At 39.4% G+C, this 27,116-nt stretch overlaps 1 protein-coding gene across 2 annotated transcripts in view; it reads right to left on the reverse strand.

Moving 5' to 3' along the window:
- The window catches only part of PDE1C (phosphodiesterase 1C), a 565,059-nt gene that overhangs the window by 366,914 nt on the left and 171,029 nt on the right, over positions 1 to 27,116 (reverse strand). For both annotated transcript variants that reach the window (XM_065884420.1, XM_065884421.1), the window contains exon 2: positions 25,716 to 25,766. In XM_065884420.1, coding sequence (XP_065740492.1) covers positions 25,716 to 25,766 — 51 coding nt within the window. The remainder of the gene's footprint in view (positions 1 to 25,715; positions 25,767 to 27,116) is intronic.

A 27,116-nucleotide genomic window follows, 5' to 3' on the forward strand; every position in this document is an offset into this window, starting at 1 on the left:
GAAACCATGAAAATGGTTATCTACAGGGGGATGGGTTGAGAGTAGGCAGAATACACTAAAGATGACAGAAAGACTTCGCATTTACAGATAGTTTTTACTTTTGAACTATGCAAATGTTTTAATATTCAAAGAGAAAAGCAAATCAGCAAGGAATAAAGAAATCCTAAAACTGAATACAAACAGAAACTATCAAATCTAACTGTATATCAAATTGGTAACATAACCATAATGGAAAACAAGAATTTAAATATCTTTTCAATACCGTACTCCAACTATACATCCTCAGAGACCAATTCTAAGGGCACACACACAAACATATACACTGCAAAGAAATCTTGAACTTCCATTAGCAGGTTTCTAGTCAGTAGTAATCATAAAGTAGTAATCTAAACTATGTCATACATATCGTAGGAAAGAGCAAATGAGCAACTGTCATGAGGGTGCAGGGATCCAGAGTTCTCACTTCAGGAGAAGGCAAATACAAGTAGGCAACAGGAGAATGTGAAGAAGAATCTTGTCGTTTAGGATCTGAATTAGAACTATTAGTATGAACTTATGATTGTTCTCAACAGGCCTTGAAGAGATGTTTGCTAAGTAAATTAATTAGTAATGACGGACTATTTTTTAAAAAATAAACTTTTGGGCTTCCCTGGTGGTGCCGTGGTTGAGAGTCCACCTGCCGATGCAGGGGACATGGGTGCGTGCCCCGGTCCGGGAAGATCCCACATGCCGCGGAGCGGCTGGGCCCATGAGCCATGGCCGCTGAGCCTGCGCGTCCGGAGCCTGTGCTCCGCAACGGGAAAGGCCACAACAGTGATAGGTCCGCATACCGCAAATAAAATAAAATAAAATAAAATAAACCTTTAAGGCAAAAGGTGAACAGACTGGTTTCAACAATTTTAAGTAAAAAATAAATCACAGGAAACATATTAAGAGTGAAACAAAGAATACCACCATATCCAGAGAAAGGGGCCTTTCTTAGCCCATCCTGAATTGCTTCCAAGGTAGGGTCGTGGCCTAGTTTCCTTCTAGAAAGTAGATCCTGAGACAAGGGCTCGTGGCAAGTAGGTTATTTGGAAGTGATTTCAGGAAGCAGGAGTGAGTGGAGGACAGAGAGAGTGAATCAGGGTACAACAAGGGAAAGCCAGCACACAGGTGCAATATTGAGCTATCACCATGGTTGGTTATTAACCATGTTTTAATCAGTTCATTGAAACCATTGGTCAATTTAGACCATTTAAATGATTATTTATATAATTGGATTAATAGCTACCATATTTATTAGTGTTTTCTCTTTGTTGCCTTTGTTTTCTGTTCTTATTTTTGTCTTCCACTGTTTTTCTGCCTTTTATGGTTTTAAATGAGCATCTTACATGATTCCTCTTTCTTAGCATATTGCTTATTGTTATTTTTTAAACTTTTTTTAGCTGTTGCCCTAGAGTTCACAATATACATTTACAGCTAATCCAAGTTCACTCTCAAATAATACCATACCCCTTCACAGGTAGTTTGAGTGCCTTATAATAACAAAATAATCCTAACTCCTCCCTCCCACCTCTTATATTATTGCAGTCAGAGATCTTCAGAGGAGCTGTAGGTGACACTCAGAATGATCCTCCCGAGGAATGGAAGAGACAGCATTTATCTACAGGCTCTCATCCCATGGATAAGGGTAACACCATAGGGTATTAATTCCCTAGCTCTCTGGGTCTACTGTGCATGACTGTGGTGCCACTTCCACATCATCAGAGACTGCCTGGGACAGAAATAAGGAGAACGCAGTAGAGCTAGAGCTTTAAAAGGGGGCCAACAGAAGTGACACTGAGTTCAAAAGGTACCCAATTCATAGAGTTTCCACACAGTCTTTGGATCCCAGAGAATACAACCAGAATTCCATCTGCTACTCATTCCTGCCTTAGGAGGATCACAGCCCTCTGACACGGCTCATCCCAACTCAATTTGATGTGAGCCTTTTGGGCACTCTCCTCTTTGAAATCCGAGAGAATGGGAAAGAACTCTTCCTCCGATTCTCCACAAACGTGGTTAGAGCAATATCCAGGGACACTGGAATGGTCTGTTCTGACCAAAAAAAAAAAAAAAATTCCCCTGCTCTAATTTATTTTAAGTTGACTTTGAAAGCATGAAATGTTTCTAAGTAGAAGCAAAAATATGGAAACAGTCACACAGGTCTCTCTTAATAATATCAAAAACCCCACGAGGGAAATCATAGATAAACTAAGCCTTCAGGGTACCAAAAATAATGTGGCTCAGGTGCAGGAGATGAGCAACTCCATTCAGCCCACTCCATCTCATCTGCTTCTGCCCACTCCCCTCCCTTCCCCATCCCAGCTTTCCTCTCTCCTTTGACTTGCTCCTGACTCTCACTAAATGCCCATTACATTCACCTTTGCTGTTATCACCCCCTCTGTCCCTGCCATAAATCTTCTCTCTTCTCTTCACGAAGACAACTTTTTGTATACTCTATGAACGCTCCAGATTGATTACAAATTTTCCAGAGTCACAAACTCTGGTAGCAACATCCTTACCACTGAGCTTATCAGGAGACCAAGTGCTCAGATTCAGATGAACCAACATTTGTTCAGTATTTGCTATGTGCTGGGCATTGTCATGTGGCCTTCATCTGCATTACGTCATTTAATCATCACATCAACCCTCCAAAGTAAGTATTATTGAAACACTATTGAACACTAGGACATTAAGGCTCCAAGAGATCAAACCACCTAGATCATAGAGTTAGAAAACACAAATTGCTTTGACCCCAAATTCTCATTCTCCTAATCCAGGACTCAGGGTGATACATCACACTGTTTGTATTTTATTTATGAGTAAATAAACACACACATAGTGTAGATCAAGCAAAATATTCTGCATTTTTTACTATGAAAAAGACATCCTTTTACATAAGAAGTAAGATACACCCCATCTGCAACTAGAGAGAACCTTGATGTGTAGTCTCTTGCATGTTTGCAGCTTCCTTTAAAGAAGGAGGTTCAGGCTTCAGGAAGAAATGAATAATGCAAGATGAGTTTAATGGGTTAAGAAAAGACAAGAAGGCAAGAAAATGAGATGAGAAGAATCTAAATCTGAAATAACTACAGATTCATTTTGAAGCGTGTCTAATGGTGGCAGCCTGATAAACAGCTGGCATGAGGAGCCCAAGGTGATGTGGTAATCCTACTGAAATCTGACAAGTGACTTATCAACTGGGTTCCTGATTTAAAAAAAAAAAATACAGAAGCATCATGCTGGCAGAAGGCTGAGAAGTTAGAGTTCTACAAAGGAAAGAAGAGACTTAATTCTCCAGAAAGGTAAAAAAGAAAAAGAAAAAAGAAAAAACCTTGGAAACCTTCAACGATTCTCAAAATATCTATGACGTGGCATTCATAGGCATTCTCTCTTTTCGTGAGGATAAGGCTCCTAAAATTCCCAGGGGGTAGGAAAATTGGGGCTTGGGTACAGAGGTCCAGAATGAACCTAATAAAGCCCAGATGAAGAGTTTTATGCTGACTAAAATAGAACAATAATGATGGTACAGAACGTAAAGTGTCAAGAATGTTTTGAATATCTTTAAAAGAGTCACACAGGTACTGCTCTGTTATTTTCAATATACTAAGTCTTGGTTTTAGAAACTTTTCAGAAATTCTGCTACCTGCAATTTCAAAGAGATTTGAAAATTTAATTCCATTTCAGATATCATACACACTGAGGTGGGGGGGGCTAGCAAAATATAAGAATACAACTTGATTTGTGATGACATATTCTAAATTCTCAAATATGTTAGGGTTTATTTCTGAGTTATCATGTTAAATTAACCTTTTAAACAGCTGAATCACATTATTTACTTATAACTTTATAATATCTGATAGTGCAACACCTCCCCCTTTCTTTCAGCTTTTCTTACTTGTTTAAGTCTCTAAGAAAACCTTAGTTAAAATCACTTCTTTTAATTTCTAAAGAGAAATCTCCCTTCTGAATTTACATTGAGATGGTATTTAACAAAGGTATAATTAATTGTTTCATTAATTTACTTCTCATAAGCATTATCATCTTCACAATATATCATGTCCATATCCAGGTAGATGAAATGTCCTTTCAGTATGGAATATCTATCATATTTGTTTACCCAAGCACCATTTCCTCCCTACTTATAACAGCCCCTCTCACTTTATTTTGGGAATGTCTCCTCCCCCATTACTCCTCCCATGTGAGTCTGGTGGGCTTTCTAGCTATATTATTCCATGGCCCTAGCCTCAGTAATGAGTCAAGGAGTGGGTATACAACCCAATCGCAGATAATCACAGTTCTTCCCTGTGGTATTTTTCATACTGAAACCAAAGAGGAAAGTCACTTCCTTCTCTTTACATTGCTAGTACCAGCAACCAATGCACGGAGGAGCCTGAGAAAATGAAGCCAGTCGCCTAAGGAAAGGAAGAAAAAAGAATGAGAGTGGCATGTGCTGGTTCTAATGCCTTATATTCTCAGATCTATGAGTTTTCTACAGCTCTTCTACAGGTCTGTGAACTACTATGGTATCCTTCCAGCAAATCCCCTTTTGAACTTAAGAGAGTTTGTGTTGAGTTTCTGTCGCCTACCAACCAAAAGCCTTCCCATGTACTTCAGACTTTAATTTCCTTCGGTAAAGTTTCAATGTTCTTCTGTCTTGGAAATTCTTAATAAGTTTCTTTCCTGGCCATTTTATATGCTTGTCACTCATTAATAGAGTACATTTTTAGATTATATATTTTAAATTGCTATTGCTGGAATATAAAATAGCTATTCATTTGGTGTATTTACTTAATAGTCTGGATCCTTACTAAACTCTTACTCTTTCTAAGAATTTTTCCTTGTTTCTTTGTTTCAGTTTGGTAAGCATATATATCATCGATAATAATTTTTCATTCTCTGTTCCAATAGTTATGCCTCTTATTTCTGTTTCATGTCTTACTGCATTTGCTAAAACTTCCAGAAGAATTTTAAATCATATTGCCAATAGCAAGCAACCTTATCATTTTGCTGGCTTCACTTCATTTTCTATTTGTGAAATGTAGTTGAAATTTTCTGTTGTAGCATTATTATAAATTCCCTTTGATAAGCTAGTTGTTTGGGTTATTATTGCAAGAAATAAAATATTTAATGGTAATGGCTTTACCATCTACTGAGATGATCGTGTGTTGTTTCTTCTCTCTCTCTCTCTCTCTCTCTCTCATCTTTCTATCTCTCTCTCTTTCTCTCACTCTCTCACTCTTACCTACTGATGTATTAAACTAGTAGCAAAATGGAAAAAAACTTATTTTCCAGATGGAATCAAGTTTCCTCTAGGGAACTTTGTGGGAAAAATATCTTGTTAGGACAGAGAGTGATTAAGGGAAAGAGAAACAACAAGGAAAGAGTTAAACTATTCTTCATACAAAATGCACAAAATGTAGAGAAGGGCAAGAACAAAGGAGAGGGGAAAAGAAGGAGAGGAGAGAAAGAAGGCAGAGCAATATAGCTACTGGAACCATACTTGGCAAAAATAAGTGAAGAACTTTCAAAGAACATATAAGTCTGACATCCATGTTTAAACTGAATGCTGTGTGGAACTGCAATGTAACCACCTCTCTAGAACAGTAAAGATCTCACACACAGGTTGCTTTGTGAAAGTGATATTGGGGAGAGGATTCAGAAAATATGAAGAATGGCCTGTGTTCCATACTTGTTTGTTGTCTGAAAAGAGTAAATCAACATCTGCAAGATGCAAAGTGTAGGAGGAAATTCAACAGATTCAGGAAAAGAGAGCCAGAGATAATGAGAAGAAACCTAGAGAAACTCCTGAAAAATCCGCTGATTGAATTTTAGAGATTGAAACTGATGTGGGATGGGGATTTGAGACAACCATGCATAGGTCTTAAAAGTCATGTCTATACGACATCTGAATTATACTATAAAATGCTTCTTAATAGTGAAGCCACCTTGCATTACTCAGATAAGTTCTATTTGGTCATGTATTGTTATTGTAGTATACTTAGAGATTTGCATTGCTAGAATTCTATTTAAGAATTTTTGCATGTTATATTCATAAAGAAAATAAGCCATTAGTTTCAACTCTTATGTAGTCATCATCATGGGAATAACCTATTCCCTGGGATTTGAATAAAGTTGCCTATAAAACTCTTAGGATCCAAAGTATCTTTAGCAAAGTAATCATTTCACAAATTTTTCAATGTCTTCTTTTGCTATTGCTGCATTCAGAGTATCTATTTCTTTTGGAGTCAATATTTTCCTTTAGAAATTACCAGTTTGTAGAGATATTCAATTTTGTTGGCACAGATTTCTATGGCATTTTGTATTTTAATCTTCACCTATACATTAATAGTTTTGAGTATTTCTTTACTTATTTATTTTCTTCTGTTTACTTTCTAGAGCTGTTTTGTCCAATGTGGTAGCCATTAATCATATGTGGTGACTTAAATTTAGATCAATTAAAACTGGATAAAATTGTATTCAATACCTTGTAATAACCTATAATGGAAAAGAATCTGAAAAAGAATATATATATATATATATATATACATTAAAGTATAGTTGATTTACAATGTTGTGTTAGTTTCAAGTGTACAGCAAGTTATTCAGATATGTATGAATCACTGAAACTAACACAACATTGTAAATCAACTATACTTCAATTAAAAATTAAAATAAACTAAAATAAAAATGGAATAAAATTAAAAATTTACTTCCTCAGTTGCACCAGTCACACTTCAAGTGTTTGACAGACACATGTGACTAGTAGCTACTGTATTGGACAGTGCCAATATAGAACATTCTATTATCATAGAATGTTTTCTGGACAGTGCCATTCCATAAGTTATTTTTATTGCCTTACAGAGCTAGCTCTTGAATCTATACATTCTACTGCTTTTCTCATTTCTAATTCACTTGTTTGGGCTTTTAGATTGATATTTTCATTCCCCTACTTTGAATAAGTTTATATTCCTCTTTTTTCCGTAATTTATTTTTTTAAATCAGAGCATTTGTGTCTATGGCTTTGGATACATGTCATCAGTTTTGATATGCCAACTTCTCATTGAATATCCTTTCTAAGAAGACTGCAATGGAAATTTTCATGTCCTTTTTGACCCAGAAGTTGACTACTTCTGAAAAAATATTTCAAGTGGTTAAAGTATTTTTGGCTGTTGTAACTTAAGCTTTTCTTTCTTTCTTTCTTCCATTCTCCTTTTTTCTTTCTTCCTTCCTTTTTTCCTTCCTTCTTTAACTCTTTATTTTTTCTTTTTACTTTCTAGATCTTATAACAATATAGTCAGAGATTATGTTCTATGTGATCTAATATTGATTTGGGGAATCTATTGATGTCATCTGTCATCCAACACATGGTAATTTTTATAACTATTTCATGGGCACTGAATTTAAAGAAAAGATTCACTCTATGTGTAGAAAACAAGGTATAGAGTTATCACATCTGCATTGTGGACTATATCCTTTATCAGTTGAAAATGACTCAGCTCTTTATTTCTTGAGTTCTGCATTTTATCAAGTTTAATACTGCCACAGCTATCTCCTTTTCCTTTGTACTCACCTGAAACATTCTTGCTTATCATTTTTTTGTTTTAATTTTGCCTTTTGAAATAATATATAGTTGTAATAATTGGAACACTATGATAGTTACTTTTAAATTTAAGAATATACATTCTTCTATTCTTTGTCTTATTATCTTGCTGCCAACATCAATAACAAAAGAGTTTCCATTGACTCTTGCCTGTATGAGATGATTAAATTATTCTTCCTAGACTTCCTATTCCTCTATTCACTTTCACTGATGTTATGTGAATTTTTGAATTCTATTTCTAAATTGTTATTTTAATATTAAGAAGTTCCGGGGGCTTCCCTGGTGGCGCAGTGGTCGAGAGTCCGCCTGCCGATGCAGGGGACATGGGTTCGTGCCCCGGTCCGGGAAGATCCCACATGCCGCAGAGCGGCTGGGCCCGTGAGCCATGGCTGCTAAGCCTCCACGTCCAGAGCCTGTGCTCCGCGACGGGAGAGGCCACAGCAGTGAGAGGCCTGTGTACCGCAAAAAAAAAAAAAAAAAAAAAAAGAAGTTCCTTTGTTAAGAATTGTGTTTCACATTACATTTTGTTTTCTAACTTTATGTCCAATAGCTATTTGAACTTAAGGATAAATTTACCTGGTTTTGATGCTCACCAGTTCTTCAACATAATAATTTATCTTCAAGAGCAGCACTGTCCAACAGAACAGATATAAGCCACATGTGTAATTTTAAATTTTCTGGTAGCTACATTTATTACAGACAAGCAAATGAAATTAATTTTAATAAATTATGTTATTTAAGTCAATAAATCCAAAATATTATATTTAAATAAGTAATCAACATAAAAATTATTAATGAGATTTTTACATTTTTCTTTTTTTTTCAAAACCCAATGTGTATTTAAACTTACAGATCTTAGTTAGGACTAGCCACATTTCAAGTGCCCAATAGCCACATTTAATGGGACAGAACAGCTCTACAGAATTTATTTTGACTCATGTTTCAGTTGGCTTAAGTATATCCTCGAATAATTCTTTCCAAGAATGATATGTTGGTTAATGAGATACACGTGAACAACAATGCAGGGACAGATTTATTGAATTTACATTAAACTCTGAACAATTTCTCAATTATCTTCTGCTATTTATATGCTGTAGAAGAGAATTAGGAAACAAGTCTGATAGTGTTTTTTCCCTTTGTAGGCATTTTTCTTTATCTTTGTATTTCAAAAGTTTTGCTGGCGTATATGTAATTGTGGGTTACTTTTACTGGTTTTCAATTTTTTTCTGGAATACAACAAGCCCTTTCAATATGCAAACTCAGACCTTTTTTCTGTTCTGGTAAGCTGCCTTCAACTTTATCTTTGATTACTGCTTCTGTTCCAACTGTGTGGCTTTAGTCTCAGAATATCTATGATTAATTTATTTGTGTTGGTTCTTTCTTCTCTGACCTCCTACTATCTTTTCTCAGCATCTTCAATTCTTCATCACTTTCCTCTATAGTCTAACACACTGTTTCTCAAGTTTGTCTTCCAATCATTGATTAAAATCTTTTCAGTGCCATTTCTATATTTCAGTGAGGATTTTAATTCCTATGTTTCATATTTACTTTCTGTGCACTGTTCCTTTTTGCATCCCAACTCAAAATCAACCTGCTTTTCTTCTTAACAGTTTTCTGCTCCTATCTCACAGGGTCTATGTCTTCTTGCTTCTTACAGAGAATGCAAAGTAGCATTTACATTTTTTCTTTTGGCTCCTATATTAGGTCATTTATCAGAAGTCTACCTATTCCCTAAGTCTTCAGGACAGTGTTTCATTTCCCTAGTTCTTCATATTTTGTTTGGAGTTTTATTTTGGATTTAACCCTAGTTTAATCATTCTGGGATGCAAAAAGATTGATACAGAGCCTGTTGTTTTCTGAAAGGCAAGGTATGTAAGTCACTCTAGGTTTCACTCACTGTCTACCTCGGCTGCCAGATAAATTCAGCAGAAAGAACCAAGAGTAAGACTGACATTCCTATTCAAACAGCTGGTTTTCACAATAAGTAACACATAACCCAAGCCTAAAGAGAACAGTAAGAACAGTGCCCAATCTGCTTTGAAGCAAAGCCTTGCATCTGTCTTTACCCAATTGATGGGCACAGCTCCCACATAATTTTCAAAGTCTACTTAGAAATTCATCTGGTGCAGTGGATCACTATAATGGTGAGACCATCAATTCCAAGAGGAAATGTCTCGATTACTCTTCGTCACACATCAAAAGAATGAGTCTGTTCAGCAGAGTAATGATATAGACAAGATTAAAGGGAGACTGTTTTCAAGAAATTTGACAGCATTCATTTAATATACCAATTAAAAGAGAAGCTTTCCCTACTAAGAGTGAAATCTACTTGACAAACACCGTTAATGGTTAGTGTAAGTTGGGTACTTGAGAGTTAGAAGATAGTATTTTTTAAGTTTTCTATAACTCAGACTATCGCTAATTCAGATACCACCTCCCCCATAATTGTGAAAATTTTTCAGTGCATAACTACCTTGAAGTATGTTAATGTCTGCAAAGCATGCAAAAACCCAAGTCTTACCATCTGCTGGATGATTCATTTGTAAATCTGCCTAGTATTCTTTTGGGAAGTTCCAGGATTGATTTTTAACCTTATTATAAAAACTTGGTGGGAATGAATTTGGTAATATAGTCTATATGAAAGTGCTCTGAGCACTTGGAAGAATGTGCCACATTCATCCTAGACATGTTTAAATGGTATGTATACTGTGATCAAAAATATAAGTGTTTGAAAGTAATCGCTTGGAGATTTGGAGATTTTAATCAAGAGTTCCAGTAAAACAGAGGCTTTGGGGACAATATATTAGTCACAGAGAAGAACTCTTTCTAATTCTGGCCCAAACTAGCCATTGCCGGTAATAAGAACAATGGATCATCTGTTGGCAGTAAACTCCTTTAGGGAAAGGACTGTGATTTACTCATTTTCATACTCCTGCACCCAAAATGTCCTTCAAGGTTAACTTTTTTTTATCTGCTTCTAAGATATCTGCTTCTGAGGCTGTAACCCAATATTAAAAACATGAATGAATCTCTTGTCAGTCTTTTCTTCTACGTGTTTTAATTGTATCATGCATGAGTTTTCTTCAGTTTCTCACCCAACTGGTTTCACATCTTGACCTCCCTTCCTATCTTGCCCTATATTAGGGAACCTAGCTTCCCTAAAGCTAAAATTTACAGACTTGGAACCGAGGCAATTCTTTCACAAGTTTCAAGAACTGCACCTGCAAACATGAGAATTTCAGCAGAGCCTCCAGGACTGTACAGTTGCAGAGGAAGTTGTTCATAGCTCAGTTCGTAGGATGATGTCCTTGGAGTCACATATTTCACAGCCTATAGGACTATAGGTGTCCACCCTGTGCTTCAATCCAAGACTTAGCCAGGGCCTAATGCACATGATGGCAGGAACCACTGCACCACCTTGGCCCACCTGCCTGTCCAAGGAGGGGAGTAGACACAGTACTTGGCACACAATAGGTGCTCCATAAATAGTTGTTGAAAAGAAGGCATCATTGTGACTGGTAAATCATGGGAGTCCTGTAAGTTAAAATGCATCTGACTTCTTTCTAGTTAGGCAACTGAGTATGGATCCCTAAGAGCTGTCCAGTCAATGAGTGGGGTTCCTCCCCTTGTCTGGAATTGTTACAGATCTGGAATATTCCCATTCACTCTGCTTTCAGTCCAACTAAGCAAACATTTATTCAACATTTATATATACTGACTGGCAAGGCATAGTTTCTGCCTTCAAATAACTCAAAATCTAGTAGTGAAACAGTCAATAAGGAGCTACTTATAATACAGTATGAAGCAAGTAATAATATAACTGTATAGAAATATATAGATGTCAAACAAATGAGGGAGTGATAATTTTGTTCTGGGGGTCAGACCAGGCTTTATAGAAAAGGTGCCCTCTGACCAGAGCTTTGAGAGATGAATGGGTTGGCTTGGTGATCAGCAGAGGGAAACACACGTGCAAAGGCACAGAGGAGTGAAGCAGCATGGACAGGCAAGTACTTTCATGTTTCTGGGGCTTAAATGATGAATTAGCGTGACAGAAGAGGTCATCTGGGGCCAGATTTTGAAGGGCATTTCATCATATGCCAAGAACTTTGTAACAGGTAATACAAAGATCCCTTGTACCCTTACCCAGTTTCCCCTGATGGTAACATTTTGTAACACTATAGTACAACATCACAACTAGGATGTTGACACAGATGCAGAACAATGCCATCACCACCAGGATCCCTCACGTTGCCCAGTTACAGTCACACCCACATCCCTCCCACCTTACTCCCTCTTTAACTCCCGGCAACCACTAATCTGTTCTCCGTTTCTATATTTTTGTCATCTCAAGAATGCTATATACATGGAATTTATAACCTTTTGGGGTTGGCTTTTTCACTCAGCATCATTCTCTGGAGATTCATCCAGGTTGCTGCACGTACCAGGAGTTTGTTCTTTTCATTGCTGAGTAGCATTCCATGATAGAAACGTACCACAGTCTGTTTAACCATTCACTGGATAAATACATCTGAGTTATTTCCAATTTGAGGTTATTATGAATAAAGCTTTTATAAATATTCATGTATAGGGTTTTTAAAATTGTGGTTAAAAAACACATAACATAAAATTTACCATCTTAACCATTTTTAAGTATACAGTTTAGTGGCATGAAGTACATCCACACTGTTGTACAACCATCACCACCAACCATCTCCAGAACTCTTTTCATCTTGCAGAATTGAAGCTGTGTACCCATTAAACAATATTCTCCCCTCCTCTGAGTCCCCTGCATCCGTCATCCTACTTTCTGTCTCTATGTATCTGACTACTCTAGATACCTCACACAACTAGAATCATATAGCATTTGTCTTTTTCTGACTGGATAGTTTCATTTAACATAAAGTCTTCAAGGTTCAGTCATGTTGCAACATGTCAGAATTTCCTTTGCTTTCATGAATGAATAATATTCCATTGTATGTACTTACCATATTTTGTTTATTCATTCATCCATCAACGGACAATTGGGTTGCTTCTACCTCTTGGCTGCTGTGAATAGTGCTGCTATGAACAAGAGAGTACAAATATCTTTTCAAGTCCTTGTTTTCAATTCTTTGGGGTATATATCCAGAAGTGAAATTGCAGGATCATATGGTAATTCTATTTTTAATTTTTTGAGGTGCCATCAAACTGTTTTCCACTGTGGCTACACCATCTTACATCCCCACCAACAGTGAACAAAGGTTCTAATTTCTCCACATCCTCACCAACCCCTGTATCTAATAGGTGTGAGATCTCATGTACAGATTTTTGTGTGAATGTAAGACTTCATTTCTCTGGGATAAATTCCAAGGAGTGCAATTGCTGGGTCATATGGTAGTTGCATGTTAGTGTTTTAAGTAACAGCCAAACTTTTTCAGAGTGGCTGTACCACCAGCAATGTATGAATGATGTGGTTTCTCCGTATCCTCACCAGGATTTGATGTGATCATTATTTTTTTATTTTAGCCATTCTTTTTTCTTTCTCTTAAGACTTTTTAAATAGCTTTATTGAAATATAACTGACATGTAATAAATTGCATATGTTTAAATAGTGTATTTGTTTTTTCTAATTTTTATTTTATATTGGAGTATAGTTGATTAACAAAGATGTATTAGTCACAGATGTACAGCGAAGTGATTCAGTTATATCTATACAAGTATCCATTCTTTTTCAAATTCTTTTCCCATTTAGGTTATTATAGAATATTGAGCCAAGTTCCCTGTGCTGTACAGTAGGTCCTTGCTGGTTATCTGTTTTAAATATAGTAGTGTGTACATATCAATCCCAAACTCCTAATCTGTCCCCCCCGACCCTTTCCCCCTGGTAACCATAAATTCATTCCCTAAGTCTGTGAGTGTTTCTGTTTTGTAAATAAGTTAATTTGTATCATTTTTTTTAGATTCCGCATATAAGTGATATCATATGACATTTGTCCTTCTCTGTCTGACTTACTTCACTTAGTATGATAATCTCCAGGTCCACCCCTGTTGCTGCAAATGGCATTATTTCATTTTTTTAATGGCTGAGTAATATTCCATAACATATATATGTACCACATTTCCTTTATCCATTCATCTGTCGATGGAAATTCAGGTTTGCTTCCATGTCTTGGCTATTGTAAACAGCGCTGCAATGAACATCGGGGTGCATGTATCCTTTCCAACCATGGTTTTCTCCGTACTTTAGTCATTCTGATAGGTATATAGAGGTATCTCATTGTGGTTTTAATTTGCATTTCCCTAATGGCTACTGATGTTGAACACCTTTTCAAGTGCTTATTTGCCACCTGTACACCTTCTTTGGTAAAATGTCTCTTCATATCTTTTGGCCATACTCTAAATGGATTGTTTACTTTTGAGTTTTGAGAATTATAGATACCAGAACTTTCTTGGATAGCAGCATTACTTGCAAATATTTTCTCCCTGACTGTAGCTTGTCTTTTCAACCTCTTAACAGAGTATTTTGTAGAAGAAAGGTTTTATGTTGATGAAGTCCAACTTACCCATTTTTTTCCTGTTATAGATCATGTTTTCAATAATGTCTTTCTTTCCTAGCCCTATATTCCAAAGATTTTCTCCTGTTTTGTTTTTCTAAGTTTCATCGTATCAGTATTACATTTTACATTGAAGTCCATTTTTGTATAAGTTTTGAAACATTGGTTGAGGTTTGAATTTTTGCCTATGAATGATCAAATACTCCAACAACATTTAACTATATTATCTCCATTGAATTACTTTTACACTTTTGTCAAAAATCAGTTGGGCATATTTGTATGGATCTATTTCTGGCTTCTCTATTGTGTTCCACTGATCTATGGATCTATCCTTCCACCAGCACCACCTAGTCCTTATTTATACATTGTTTTAAAATCAAATACACTGATTCTTTGCATCTTATTCTTCTTTTTCAAAATTATTTTAACTATTCTAGTTTCTTTGACACCTAAGGAGGGGAGGCAAATTTGTTACTGCTGGAAAAGGGTGAGCATTTCAGCTCCCCAAGTGACCTCTAGTGACATCTGATGAGTCTGGCCTCTGTACCATTTGGCAGTTATGGAGTCCTGATTCTCCACTAGTCCTCCTGTGACATCACCTCAACAGGGAAGAAGAAGGATGCCTCATTACCAATTGCAAGTGGAACTCCATGTTCCCCACATGTTCTCCACTGATACCATGGTGGGAAAGAGACCTCATTACCGGCCAGCTCCCTACCTGGCCTTCTCCAAGGCCACCACAGTGGGGGTCTTAGGGCACCTCATAGTCATGTGAGGCTAGACATTCAGTTTCCCTACCCAGCCATTGTTGGCATGGTCACTGAGGATGGGACCCCAGTTTTTCTGTGGTATTTGGTTGGAGTGGAGTGTCTAGTTATTGTCTAAACGTTTTCTGTCTTGCTAGAATGTCCCTTCCCTGGTCCTTTGGATACAGAGAGCACGGTTTTGCTGGGCCTTTTGTTGTCTGATCTGTTGGCATTTCCAGGATTCTGGCTTCTCCATCTCCAAGAATGGGATGTATAAGGCAAAAAGAAAATCCAGAGAATTCACCACTGTTTCATTCCCCAGGTCCCAATTATCTCTAGCTGGTCTGGCTTCTTCCCTTCATCTTTCAGAGTCTTTTGTTTGTTTATTTGTTTTTGTTTTTTGCTTGTCTTATATACAATGACCAGAGTTTTTAGTTGTACTTAACAAGAGTGATAGGGAAAAGCGTGTCTACTCCATCTTCCCAGAAGCAGACATCTGAAGGCTTGTAAGGAGAGGAGTGACATGATCAGCTTTATCTTTTGGAAGATTGTTCTGGCAGGGAAGAGAACAGACTTCACAGAGGAAAATGGAGGCTCGGTGAAATCTATTAGGTAGGAGACGACAAGGGGCTAAAATAAAGCTGTGGCAGTGAGAATGGAGTGAAAGGATCTGAAGGAAACAGAATTCAGGAGATGGATCTAGTATAATTTGGTGACTGGTGAGGGAGAAGAGGGATGCACATATGATTTCTAGGTTTTTGGATGACGTTGCCTAGTGAATAAAATGGCACCAATTCAGTTAGGAAACACCGGAGTAGGAACTCGTATAGAGATGATGAGTATAGTGTGGGAACAGATGTTTTTGAGGTCTCTGTTTTCTTCCACTTTTTATTCATAATTAATTGGCAGCTTCCTTGTGATGACTGTTTTTCATTTTATTGGACTTCCTTCAACTAGAAAATCAGAGAATGGAATGCTGCCTTTTGTCTTAAAAACTAACTTGCTCTCCAGAGAAGATACACAAATGGCCAAAGAGCATATGGAGAGATGCTTAATGTTATTAGTAATTAGGTAAATGGAAATCAAAGCCACAATATGATACAACTTCACACCTACTAGGTTTAAAATTTTAAAGAATAACCATACCAAGTGTAAGGGAGGATTTAGAGAAACTAGAATGCTCATATATTGCTGACAGGAATATAAAATTGTCTAGCCACTTTGAAAAAGATCTGGGCAGTTTCTCAAAATGTTGAACTTAGTGTTACCTTATGATCTAACAATTCCACTCCTAGGTATACATCCAGGCTGAATGAAAACATACATCCACACAAAAACTTGAACACAAATATTCATAGCAACATTATTCACAGTGGAATCAACTCAAATGAAAAGAAAAAATAAAATGTGGAATATCCATACTATGGAACATCATTCAGCAATTTAAAGGAATGATATTCTGATACATGCTACGACATGGATGAACCTTGAACACACTATGCTAAGTCAAAAAAGCCAATCGCAAAAGACCATATATTATATGACTCCTTTTATAATATATACAATGGTCAGAATAGACAAATATATAGAAACACAGAGTAGATTTGTGATATACTAGGACTAGGAGTATGAGTCTCAATGAAAAGTGACTGCTATTGGGCACAAGATTTCTTTTAGGAATGACAAAAGTTTTCTAAAATTAGATTATGGTGATGGTTGCACAACTCCACAAATACATTAAAAGCTATTGAATTGTACACTTTTTTTTTTTTTTTTTTTTACGGTACGCGGGCCTTTCACTGCTGTGGCCTCTCCCGTTGCGGAGCACAGGTTCCGGACGCGCAGGCTCAGCGGCCATGGCTCACGGGCCCAGCCGCTCCACGGCATGTGGGATCCTCCCGGACCAGGGCACGAACCCGTGTCCCCTGCATCGGCAGGCGGACTCTCAACCACTGAGCCACCAGGGAAGCCCTGAATTGTACACTTTTAACAGGGAAACCTCATGGTATATGAATTATATCTCAATAAAGCTGTTTTTTTCAAAAACTAAAAACATCCCAATATTCTTTTTAACTAATTGTTAAACATAATTTATTCTTATTTCTGGATTCAGTTGTCTTCTTCCTGAGATATAGCATTTAGTAATTCTCTGTGCAAGGGTATACATATAATAAATTCTCTTGGAATTTCTTTGCCTGAAAAATGTCTTTATTTTGGCCTCACTCCTGAATGATATTTCTCTCAGTACAGTATTCCAGGTTGGCAGTTCTTTTCCCTCATCATTTCACAAATATTCAATTTGTCTTCTGACTTCTAAATATGCTATTAAGAAGTATGCAGTCAGTCTAATTATTACTCTTGGTAGATGCATTAGTTAGGATTCTACATGTCTTTGTAACAGAGACTCAAAATTCCAAAATATCAAACAAGATAGAAGCTTATGTTAAGCTCTCTAAAATCTAGAGGTAAGTATTTCATGGCTGGTATAGCAGCTCTGTTCCACAAAGTCTTCATATTACCACACTACCAACCCTTGGTGTGACCATTATCCCTGTGGTCCAAGGTGGCAGCTAGAGCTTTCAGTATCACATTTGTGTTCCAGGCAGCAGGGTGGAGAAGGGATAAATAAGAAAAGGAAAAAAGGGAGCACAAGACCCTCAAGAAAGTTTCCAGAAATCTGCCCCAACAGTTCTGCTTACATTTCATTGACCAGAACTTAGTTACATCATCATACCTAGCTTCAAGAGAACCTGAGAAATGCACTCTATTTGGAGGGATGGGGACATAGATCCCACTAAAAAATCAAGGTTCTTTTAATATAGAAGAACTAAACTTACAGTTTCAGACACAGTAGGTAACCTTTCTTCCCTCCAATTGTTTTTAGTTTTTTCTCATTGCTTATGTTCTACAGTTTCATTATTATGCGTCTAGCAATGGGTTAATTTTTATTTTCGGGCTTGAAACTAGGTATGATTCTTCAATCTGACGATTCATGTCACTAGTCAACTCTGCAGGACTCTCAGCTACTAGATTTTCAGTTACTAGTTTTCCCATATTCCCCCTGGTCTTTCATTCTAGAATCCCTATTTGATGTATGTTGGACCTTCTCTTTCTATCTTCCATATTGCTTAACCATTCTTTCATGTTTGCCTGTGCTGCATTCTGGATAATTTCCTCAGATATATCTTCCAGTTCATTATTTCTCTTTTTAGTCCTACACAACACAGGTGGATAAACTGTGTTTGGGTTTATTTGTCTGTTTGTTTGTTTGTTTATTGTTAATGTTAACTTTCACATTTCTGGAAGTTCTATAAGTTCTCTTAAAAATCTTCCTTTTTGTTCCTTTCTTAGAGTTCCAATTCTTTTTATATCTTTATGTTTAAATATATATAGTTCATGTTTTCTTTCAGTTTGTCAATATATTACCTCGAGGTCTTAGGGTTCTAATTCTCTATTCATTGTGCTCACTGACTCTTGTTCATCCTGGTGGATTGCTGCCCCTGTGGATTTTTTTAAAATTTTGATTGTGAGATGATATTTAGTGTTCCTTGTTTTCTTTATGAAAATACATTATGACTTGTGTTGCATTTCAGAATATTTTTACAATTGATTTTACTGCATTTTTCCATTTGATTCTGCCATTACTAGCCCACAGAACCAATTTTTACTAATTTCTTAGTTTGAAAGGGTACCTGGACCAGGCAGGTAGTTTCCATCGCCCAGGGGAGACTTTTCCTCAAGAGCAAGAGGAGGCAAACAAGTTTCCTTGTTATCTCCCTATGCTAATGGATGTATTTTGTTTTTCAGGTCCCTCTTTCACTGAGAAGGTAGCCCTTTGTTCCAGTTATCTATTGCTGCATAACAAATCACCCCAAACTTAGTGGCTTCAAACCACAACAACAACCATTTATTTTGCTCACAAACCTGTACTTTGGGATGGGTGGTACAGCAGTGGGCTCACCATATGGCCTCTCTGTTTCCTCACAGCATGATGACAGTGTTCCAAGAACAAGCATCCCAACAGGCCCCAGGTGGAAGCTGCATCACTTATGATGATGTAACTTTGCAAGTCACGTAGCAACATTCTGCCACAGTTACAGGCCACCAAAATTCAAGGGGAGGGAACATAGGCTTCACATCTCAGTGGGAGGCTTGTCAACATCACTCTGCGAGAAGAGCATGTGGGATGGGAGATAGAGCTGCAAATATTTTTGGAAAACACGATCTGCCATATGTTTTAAGAGTCAAGTTCAGGCAGAAGTCTCATATCCAACTCCCCAGGCTGCACAGGCCAAGGCCTTAACTTCTTTCCCCAGGTGGATGTTAAAACATGTGTTACTAGATCCCATGGAACTAGCAGCACCACCCCCATGCAGCATAGCTGCAGAATCAGCAGGCATGTTTACAGCTTGCTGTACTGATATTAAATTCCTCTTTCATTTCTGCCACCTGCAGAGTTCCCTTTCTATATTGCAAGTTTAACTATGCATTTAAGGGCATTTAAAAATATATTTTACTCAGCATTCCTACAGGCTTATAAAAATTGGAAGATTTTCAGGTTTTCTTAGTCCACCTCTTACTGGAATCAGAAAATTTATCCTAACTTTATTGAAAGGAGTATACATTGAGAGGGGAGGAGAGGAGGTGCCTGGCATACAACAGCCAATCCATGTCTTCCTTGGCCTCCCTGGGGTCACATTACACACACACACAAAAAAAATATTCTAATCAGATTTTTTAATGGTGTAAGCTTATACACTTGTGGCAAGGAGTTAAATATCTGTTAGTATCTCAACAGGTTGGACCACAATTCCCATTAAGGAAGAAGAAACTGGCCTTCATGGAGGAAAAGAAATAAGTTGAAAATAAAGGAGAGATGGTGAAGGCAAGGGTGTCAGCAAATACCAAAGCAACTAACATGATGGTCATGCAGCTCTGCACGAGAGACTGGGAGGAGTGTATTTTTATTCCTAACAGAGAAGTGGAAATAAAGGGTAAAGAATGGAGGACAGTGGATAGAGGAGGATCAAGGGGTGGTAGGCCAGGAGCTACATGGGCTGCGTGGTCTTTAAAAAAATTACTGGCTGTGGGATGGGTGAAAGAACTGTTGAGAAGAGAACTATGACTTTAAATTGTCTGCACACAATTGCATATTGTGATCTCCCTTTCCCTAATCTTCAGTCAAGTCTTGCTTTGACCAATAGCCTCTGGTTACACGGGAAGAAGAGAAGAGGAAGGGGCTTTGGCCTGCATCTGAGTCTATGTCAGAGCAGATATGAAAAGAGCCAGAAGCATACAGAGGAACACAATCAAGAGAGGTAGGAGATCAGGGCCAGAAGAACACTAAGTCAATCCCAGATATTCACGGAAACACTGAGGTCTGCTCTGAACCTCCAAAGGGCACACAACAGTGATTTGAGCCTATTTAACTAGATCTCAATGGACCAAGAGCCTCCAGCTAACATCTGGGTTACATATTGTCCACAAGCTTCTAGAAGCTACTTATAGTATCATCAGCCATCCACTGGTGGACCAATGACTAACATACTGGGGACCAAGTGATATAGTGGATGTATTCAAAGACTTGATCAAACGCATTCAAAAAAAGAAAAGCAGAGTGAGTTTCAGTTCCCCAAACACATAACATTCAGGTCCATCACTATGACCGTTACCATCAACCCTCACTAAGACAAGGTGAGTTTTCCATCACTGGATGGGTTCCTTCAGAGAGCTCATGACCCCCTAACAGGGATGTCACAAAGAGGATGAGTTTTACAGGAAGTAGTGAGGTTTGGACTAGATCATTTGCAAGTTCTGGTCTAACTTGAAATTTTTCAAATCTAAGATAATGGGTTGATATATCTGTTTACTGAACCAAGCAGATTTGCATGGCTGATAATGACTATATTTGATGAAAGGGATGGAGAAAGGGGGTAAGAACAAGCAGTGGGACCCTTGTGGTCAGGCAGATAAATCTTGGATGAACACAAGTTAGGGAGTAACTCCCTGTGTTCTGAAACACAAATATGTCATGACAGAAACTAAAGCGTGATAGTACAGGTTACTGTGTGGAGGGTGATCTGAAGCTACAAGCAAGAAGCTAGGGGCCAACCAAGCAGTTCTTACAATGACCTTGTTGTGGAGTAGGAAAGGTCAGGGCCAGGTAGGAGATGATCTTAGAAAAAAGAGGATTAGATTCAAGAGATGATGCAGAGCAGTGCCAGTCACAAGGGAGGATTAGAGGGACCTTTAGATCATTTCCCCATAACCTCCATCAGCCCCCACAAACTCCTCCAATAAAAATAAAATAAAATAATAATAATATACTATTCTTTGACAAGGACAATTAACATTTGCTCTGTCTTATGTCTGTATGCAATTACATATTACAAACAGTTATCGAAAACTGCTAGTTGTACTATTCTGTAATGTATAAACTAAATAAAACCATTGTACTGCTCTGCATGCTGCCTTTTACCTCTACCTCTATCTCTGCCACCACCATAACATAGTCCTTCCAACTACAGCAGTGGTTCTCAAATACTGGCATGCATCAGAATCACCACTAGAGTCTGTTAAAATACATATTGCTGAGACCCACCCTCAGGAGTTTCTGATTCAGCAGATCTGGCAAAGGGCTCAAATACTCATATCTCTAACAAGTTCCCAGGGTCCCCACTTTGAAGACCACTGAGCTGCATTGCTACCCCTAAGCCCCTAGAGCTGCCACTGCTGAAGGTAACTTTCTGCGGGAGCAAGTAGGAAATGAAGATGCTCGGTCTGTGAATACTACTGAGGTGGGACCTGGAGCTCTACAGAGGATCTGAACATTTTGGAAATAGTTACAGTTGTTTAAGACAAACCAGGAAATCTCCATATCTGCTTCCTACCCTGTCCTGGGCCCTTTATATGGCTCTAGCTCATAGTACACACCCCTGAGAACGTTGAACACCCAGCCAACAGCCACAGCCCATCACTGCTCATGGCATTTCTCAGACTTTACTCCCACCCATTTTATCCTATCCTTGTTCTCATCATCCTGGTTCTGTAACCCATCCACCCCCAACTTGATGCTTGTGAGAAACCCTCCTTGCTGCGACAGTCAGTTTAGAAAAAATCTCTGGCTGGACTTGAGCGCTCTGTCAGACGTGATTTGAATTTGCCTTGGGGCTCCACAATGGCCATTACCGTGTAATAGGTACTAGGCTCACCCAGCACCCACCCTGGCTGTACATCCCCGCCTGCCCCTGCCCATCTCTGCCCAGGAAAGGGGATCATTCACCCAATCATACACCCAACATAAAAATACTAGGCGACCTCCCTTTGCTTTATCATCCAACCTCCGAAACTACTCCAGCTCTTTTATAGGATAATCTATTTTCAACACTACCTGGATTATTACCTCCCAAAGCAAAAGAGGCCAAATTTGCAGGCATTACTAATTAGGCTCCATTTTCTTACTGCTTTTGACACCACTCTCTTCTTTTCAATCATTACTTATCTCAGGGGAGAAATTGTTCTTCCTCAATTAGGGAAGCAATCAAAACTCCAGGATGGAGCTGCCCAGCTACACAAGCTCTGGGGCCAACCCCTCCCTCAGGACAGTCTCTTCCAATTCCGTGCACTCCCTTCTCAAAAGGTGCTCTGTCCACTGCACTGCATGCAGCCTCTTTTAAGCCTTCTGGAGTAGAGATGTACACCCAAATCTGAGCTTTTCCTGCCACACTGTGGCCACGTCTGAACACTACACATGGCCTTTATTCCTTGAAGAGTGGTATCGCTTCTTTTTTTTTTTTCCCTACCTTTTCTACCTGTTAACCCACACACACTCCCCAAGCCTCAGCTAATCCTTTTCTCCTCCAGGAAGACTCCCTTGAACCCACCCCCAACACAGGCCAGATGAGGTCTTCGCCATATAGCTCCCGTACCGATCTCTCGCATTTCCCTCCACACACTGCACTGGAGCCACTTACTTGTCCAACTCTTCAACTCCCTGATTATACTGTGAGCTCTTGGAAGACAAACTTACTCATCTGTGTGCCCCCAGGGCCTAGCAGAGAAAAATCTTCAATAAACACATGTAAAAGGAAGGGAGGGAGGAATGGAGGGAGGAAAGGAGGAGGGGAGGGAGGGAGAGAGGTAGGTGGGGAGAGGAAAATGACTCAGGGTAATAATATACGTAATGACAAACACCCACACTTACTGAGCTCTTACAGTGTGCAAACACTACGCTTTATATTATTTACCTCAAGTAATCAGGGCCAATATCCACCTCAGCTGCCCCCGCCCCACCCAGTGACTGGCCTATCAGGGCCTCCTGCACCCTCCTTCACATCAGCCATGGCCAACATCTGTCCTGACTGGTCGGTGACCACGTCACATGTTTTTAAGCATTTTAGCACTCATTCCTGCTTAGAGTAATTAAGTTACCTGCCCAAGTTCACACAGAATTCAGAATTCCTGGACTCAGAACCCAAACCCAGGCCTGACACCAGAGCCCATGTCCCTCGTGGCTTCTGAGGACCCTCACGTTAGTACATGGGAGCCCCCTGAGGGAGGCCTGGATCCAGAGGGATCCGGGAGTGTGTGTGCTGGCAGTGGGAGAGCCTGCCCTGCCCACGAAGTTAGGACAAGGAGGAGTGGGGGCAGCTGCAGGCAGGGTAGCAGTTCACTCAGTCTTCATTCAACAGGCAGCTGTTCCTGCACCAGGTACAGTCAATACATGCTCAACCAGGGGTCCGTTGGCCTCCAGGAGCCTACTGTCTAATGGGAGACAGATATACACATAAAACAGACCTCTCTAGAGAGGAGGGCTCTCTGGGGCTGGCGCTGGAGGGCAGCCTCCCAGCATCCCAGACATCTGGACGAGCAGGAGTCCCGGCCCCAGGGCCAACAGTCCCAATGTCAGGAGCCCAGTGTCAGGGGGCTCCAGGAGCTCGTCCCCTGACTGGGGTCTGGAGCTGGGCTGGGAGGTCCAGTTCTTCACCACACAGCTCTGGTCCCCTGAGGCCACCTCCAGCTCCAGGAGGAGGGGTAGATGCTGGCCAAGTGGGACACCCTTCAAAGGCTGCCCCAGAATCAGGGTCCACTCTGTGGGCTAGCACAAAGACCCCTCTTAGCCTGACCCGGGACTGCCTCTCCAGCCAGTTTCCCTAACGTGTGAGGCTCCTCTGTGCCCATGTGCTCTCTCTGCCTGCGACATGCTTCCCATACCTTCACTCAAGGGTGTTGAACTCGCAGCACCCTTCAACACTCAAGGCAAGCATGATGAGCCTCTAAACGGCAGAAACACCCATGGGGGTGCAGCCTGCACAGCGTGGTCGGATTACCACCCCAGCTTATTAATTTGCCTGACTACTGCTCAGGAGACGAAGAAATAAAGGGACTAAAAGCATATTCATCATCCTCACTGAGCTGTGGGATGAAATACTTACTTTGGAAATAATGATTCCAGGTAGGAGGGCAGTGAAAAGGGGGGCCTGTGAGAAGCAAGTGTTTTATTACACAGCTTCTAAAATGTGAGCACTTAATGCTCTTTCATTATCACATTATTACGGTTCTATAAAAATCGTTTTTAGGAATCAATCCCGAAGTTCTGAAGCCCCCCACCCGCCGGCAAAAGAGCTAGAAGGCAGAATTTGGAAGAAGCCCTATAAACAGAGAAATGATACTTCAGACTCTACGTGTTAAGACTTATGTTGGCAGAATCCACACACAAGACTTTGTCCGCCCTATGTGAACAATGCAGTGACTCTCATGCCATCACTTCAAAAGACGGTAAGTTTTTTATAAAAGAGAGAAGATGGGTATGAGTTTCCTATTTTTGAGATGGGAAAACTGAGGCTCGGAAAGCATAAGTGAAATTCCTTTAAGTGAAAGCCAGCAATAGTGACGGCACTGGAAGGAAAAATCCATCTATTTTGATTTACAGTTCCACTATTTCTCCACTGGATGCTCAGCCCATTTGGGGAGCATCTCCACCCAACCCTACTCAATCTCCCTTGGTATTTCCACTCCCTTCATTGGGATCTGGGTTTTCATCCCAGGGAATGCATTAACTTTCAAATGTATTACTTGCTGATCACTCTGGCACAGAAAACATCAAGAGGCTTTTGACCCTTGCTCACCCATTGGGATGAAGACCTGGAGACAGAGGAGTCAAGTGAAATTGATGGGGAGCTCCTAGGCCCTTACAAACATCCCCGTGCCAAAGGAGAACCAGTTACAAATTCCATCTGAGCTTCAAAATATCACCAAACTGAGGTAAAGCCAGTGGAGCTAGGCCTTAAGTCCACATGGGGAGGTGACGATGCTTCCACACGTGTAACGGACCTTGACAACTACAAGCATTTCATAGACTCTTCTGCACTCATTCTTCAGAAAAAGCCCACCCCACGGCAAGGTACTCTGAGGGGATTCTCCAGTGCAGTGTTTCTCAAACTCAATTGTGCACAGGAATCTGGGGATTTGTTGAAATCCAGACCCTGATTCAGTAGGTCTGGGGTGAGCCTGGGGCTCTGCATTTCTTAAAAGCCACCAGGCAATGTCGATTCTGCTGCTCCCAGGTCCACACTTCGAATAGCAAAGCCCCAGGACACAGTGTGATAAACCACAATTCTAAGGACTGAAAAGGCAATAGCAATGAATAACTCACTGGCGATGGGGCTCAAATGGAGTAATAACCCACTGAAGACATTTCCTATATTACTCTTTTACTAGCGGTGTTTTACTGACACCTGGCAGGGTGAACCACACAGGCAAAAAGGCTCTGAAGGAGCCCAGGAAAGGAGTGAAACAAGATTTACTCACGGGAGAAGCAGGCAAGTGGTCTGGCAGTCTTATCTCCGGCTTCATTTGCAACTGGAAAAAAAAAAAAACAGAAGATACAATTAAGAGCATGGCACATGTGTCCATAGAATATGCCCAACCTACAGCTAATCCTCTGGATGATTCACTATTATGCTGTTTTTGAGAGTCTTTGTAAGAGGATAAAAGCAACTTCACTCCCTCTCTTTCTATATTTCCAGTGCTGCTCTCAATGTCTAAACGAGGTCAAGAGCCTTAATCATTCTGATTAGAATAGTGAATTAAGCTGGAGACGACCTAAACAATACCTAGTTTACTAGGCTTACAGGAGTTAACTGGCTTGCATGCACTGAGTAAGAGGCGTGCACACCAGGCTTCAAAGCCAGTGCACGTCCTTCTGCTTTAAGCTTCCTCTCACCGGGATGTCCTTCAGCACACAAATGCACCCCAACTACCTGACATCAGTCTGATTTTCTTGGTGCGTGGCGCAAAGCAAGGCAGGGATTTCAGAAGATAGTAAGGTTCGTTATTGTTAAGAAGGATATATAAATTTAGAGTCTAACAAATAGGAGGATCGAGAAAATTGTCCGGAGAGCTGCCCTAGAAAACCGTACCCCAGCGCTTCTCAGCAGGGTCGTTCACCCTCCTCTGAAAAGCCTCTATATAATTTATCATCTTGATAGGGTCATAATTACTATCCCCTTTATTTACGAACACCGTCTTCATGGATAAAAAAGATATCAATTGTTAAATTGAAACACAAGTTTCATCCCCTTTAAATATCACTTTTAATGCCCATAATGACTATAACCTTGGGTGTTTTGTAGATATTCGTGATCAACTTGAATGAACATTCAGAGCAATCAACTGGAAAAACCAGTTCATTTTAGTTTAGGAAAGAACATCCAATACATATGTAGAATAAAGAAGATTGCCAATGTAATCATTAAAATTATTCTCATCTATGAGAATTTGCAGTACAGGACAAAAGAAATAACTACTTCAGAAATGTATTACATCATTTTGCAAAGAATGGGAGTCAAAAAATTCCTTTCACCCTTTCAAAGGGGTGAAAATTTTTTAATTTACCATAATTTTTTTAATTAATGAATTTAATCTCAGTCTACTTTGTGCTTCTGTCATTTGCATTGCCCCACGGTCTGCACTCTGTATGTATTACAAACAAGACATTCTACAAAACAACCAGCAGGGGGAGGTAACATTGCATCCTGCTCCCATTATCTCTCACACCCCAGCATTTTGGAAAGAAAGAGAGACAGAAGTGGAGAGTGGAAGACAGAGAGGGAGGGCGGGAGAACGGAGCAAGACCTAGTTGGCTACTGACGTGAATTTCCTGGCCTTGAGTTCAAATCGTTTCCTCTTTGGACACTACAGATCTCTAAA

This window comes from Phocoena phocoena, chromosome 9 (assembly GCF_963924675.1).
Source record: "Phocoena phocoena chromosome 9, mPhoPho1.1, whole genome shotgun sequence".
Taxonomy (NCBI): Eukaryota; Metazoa; Chordata; class Mammalia; order Artiodactyla; family Phocoenidae; genus Phocoena; species Phocoena phocoena.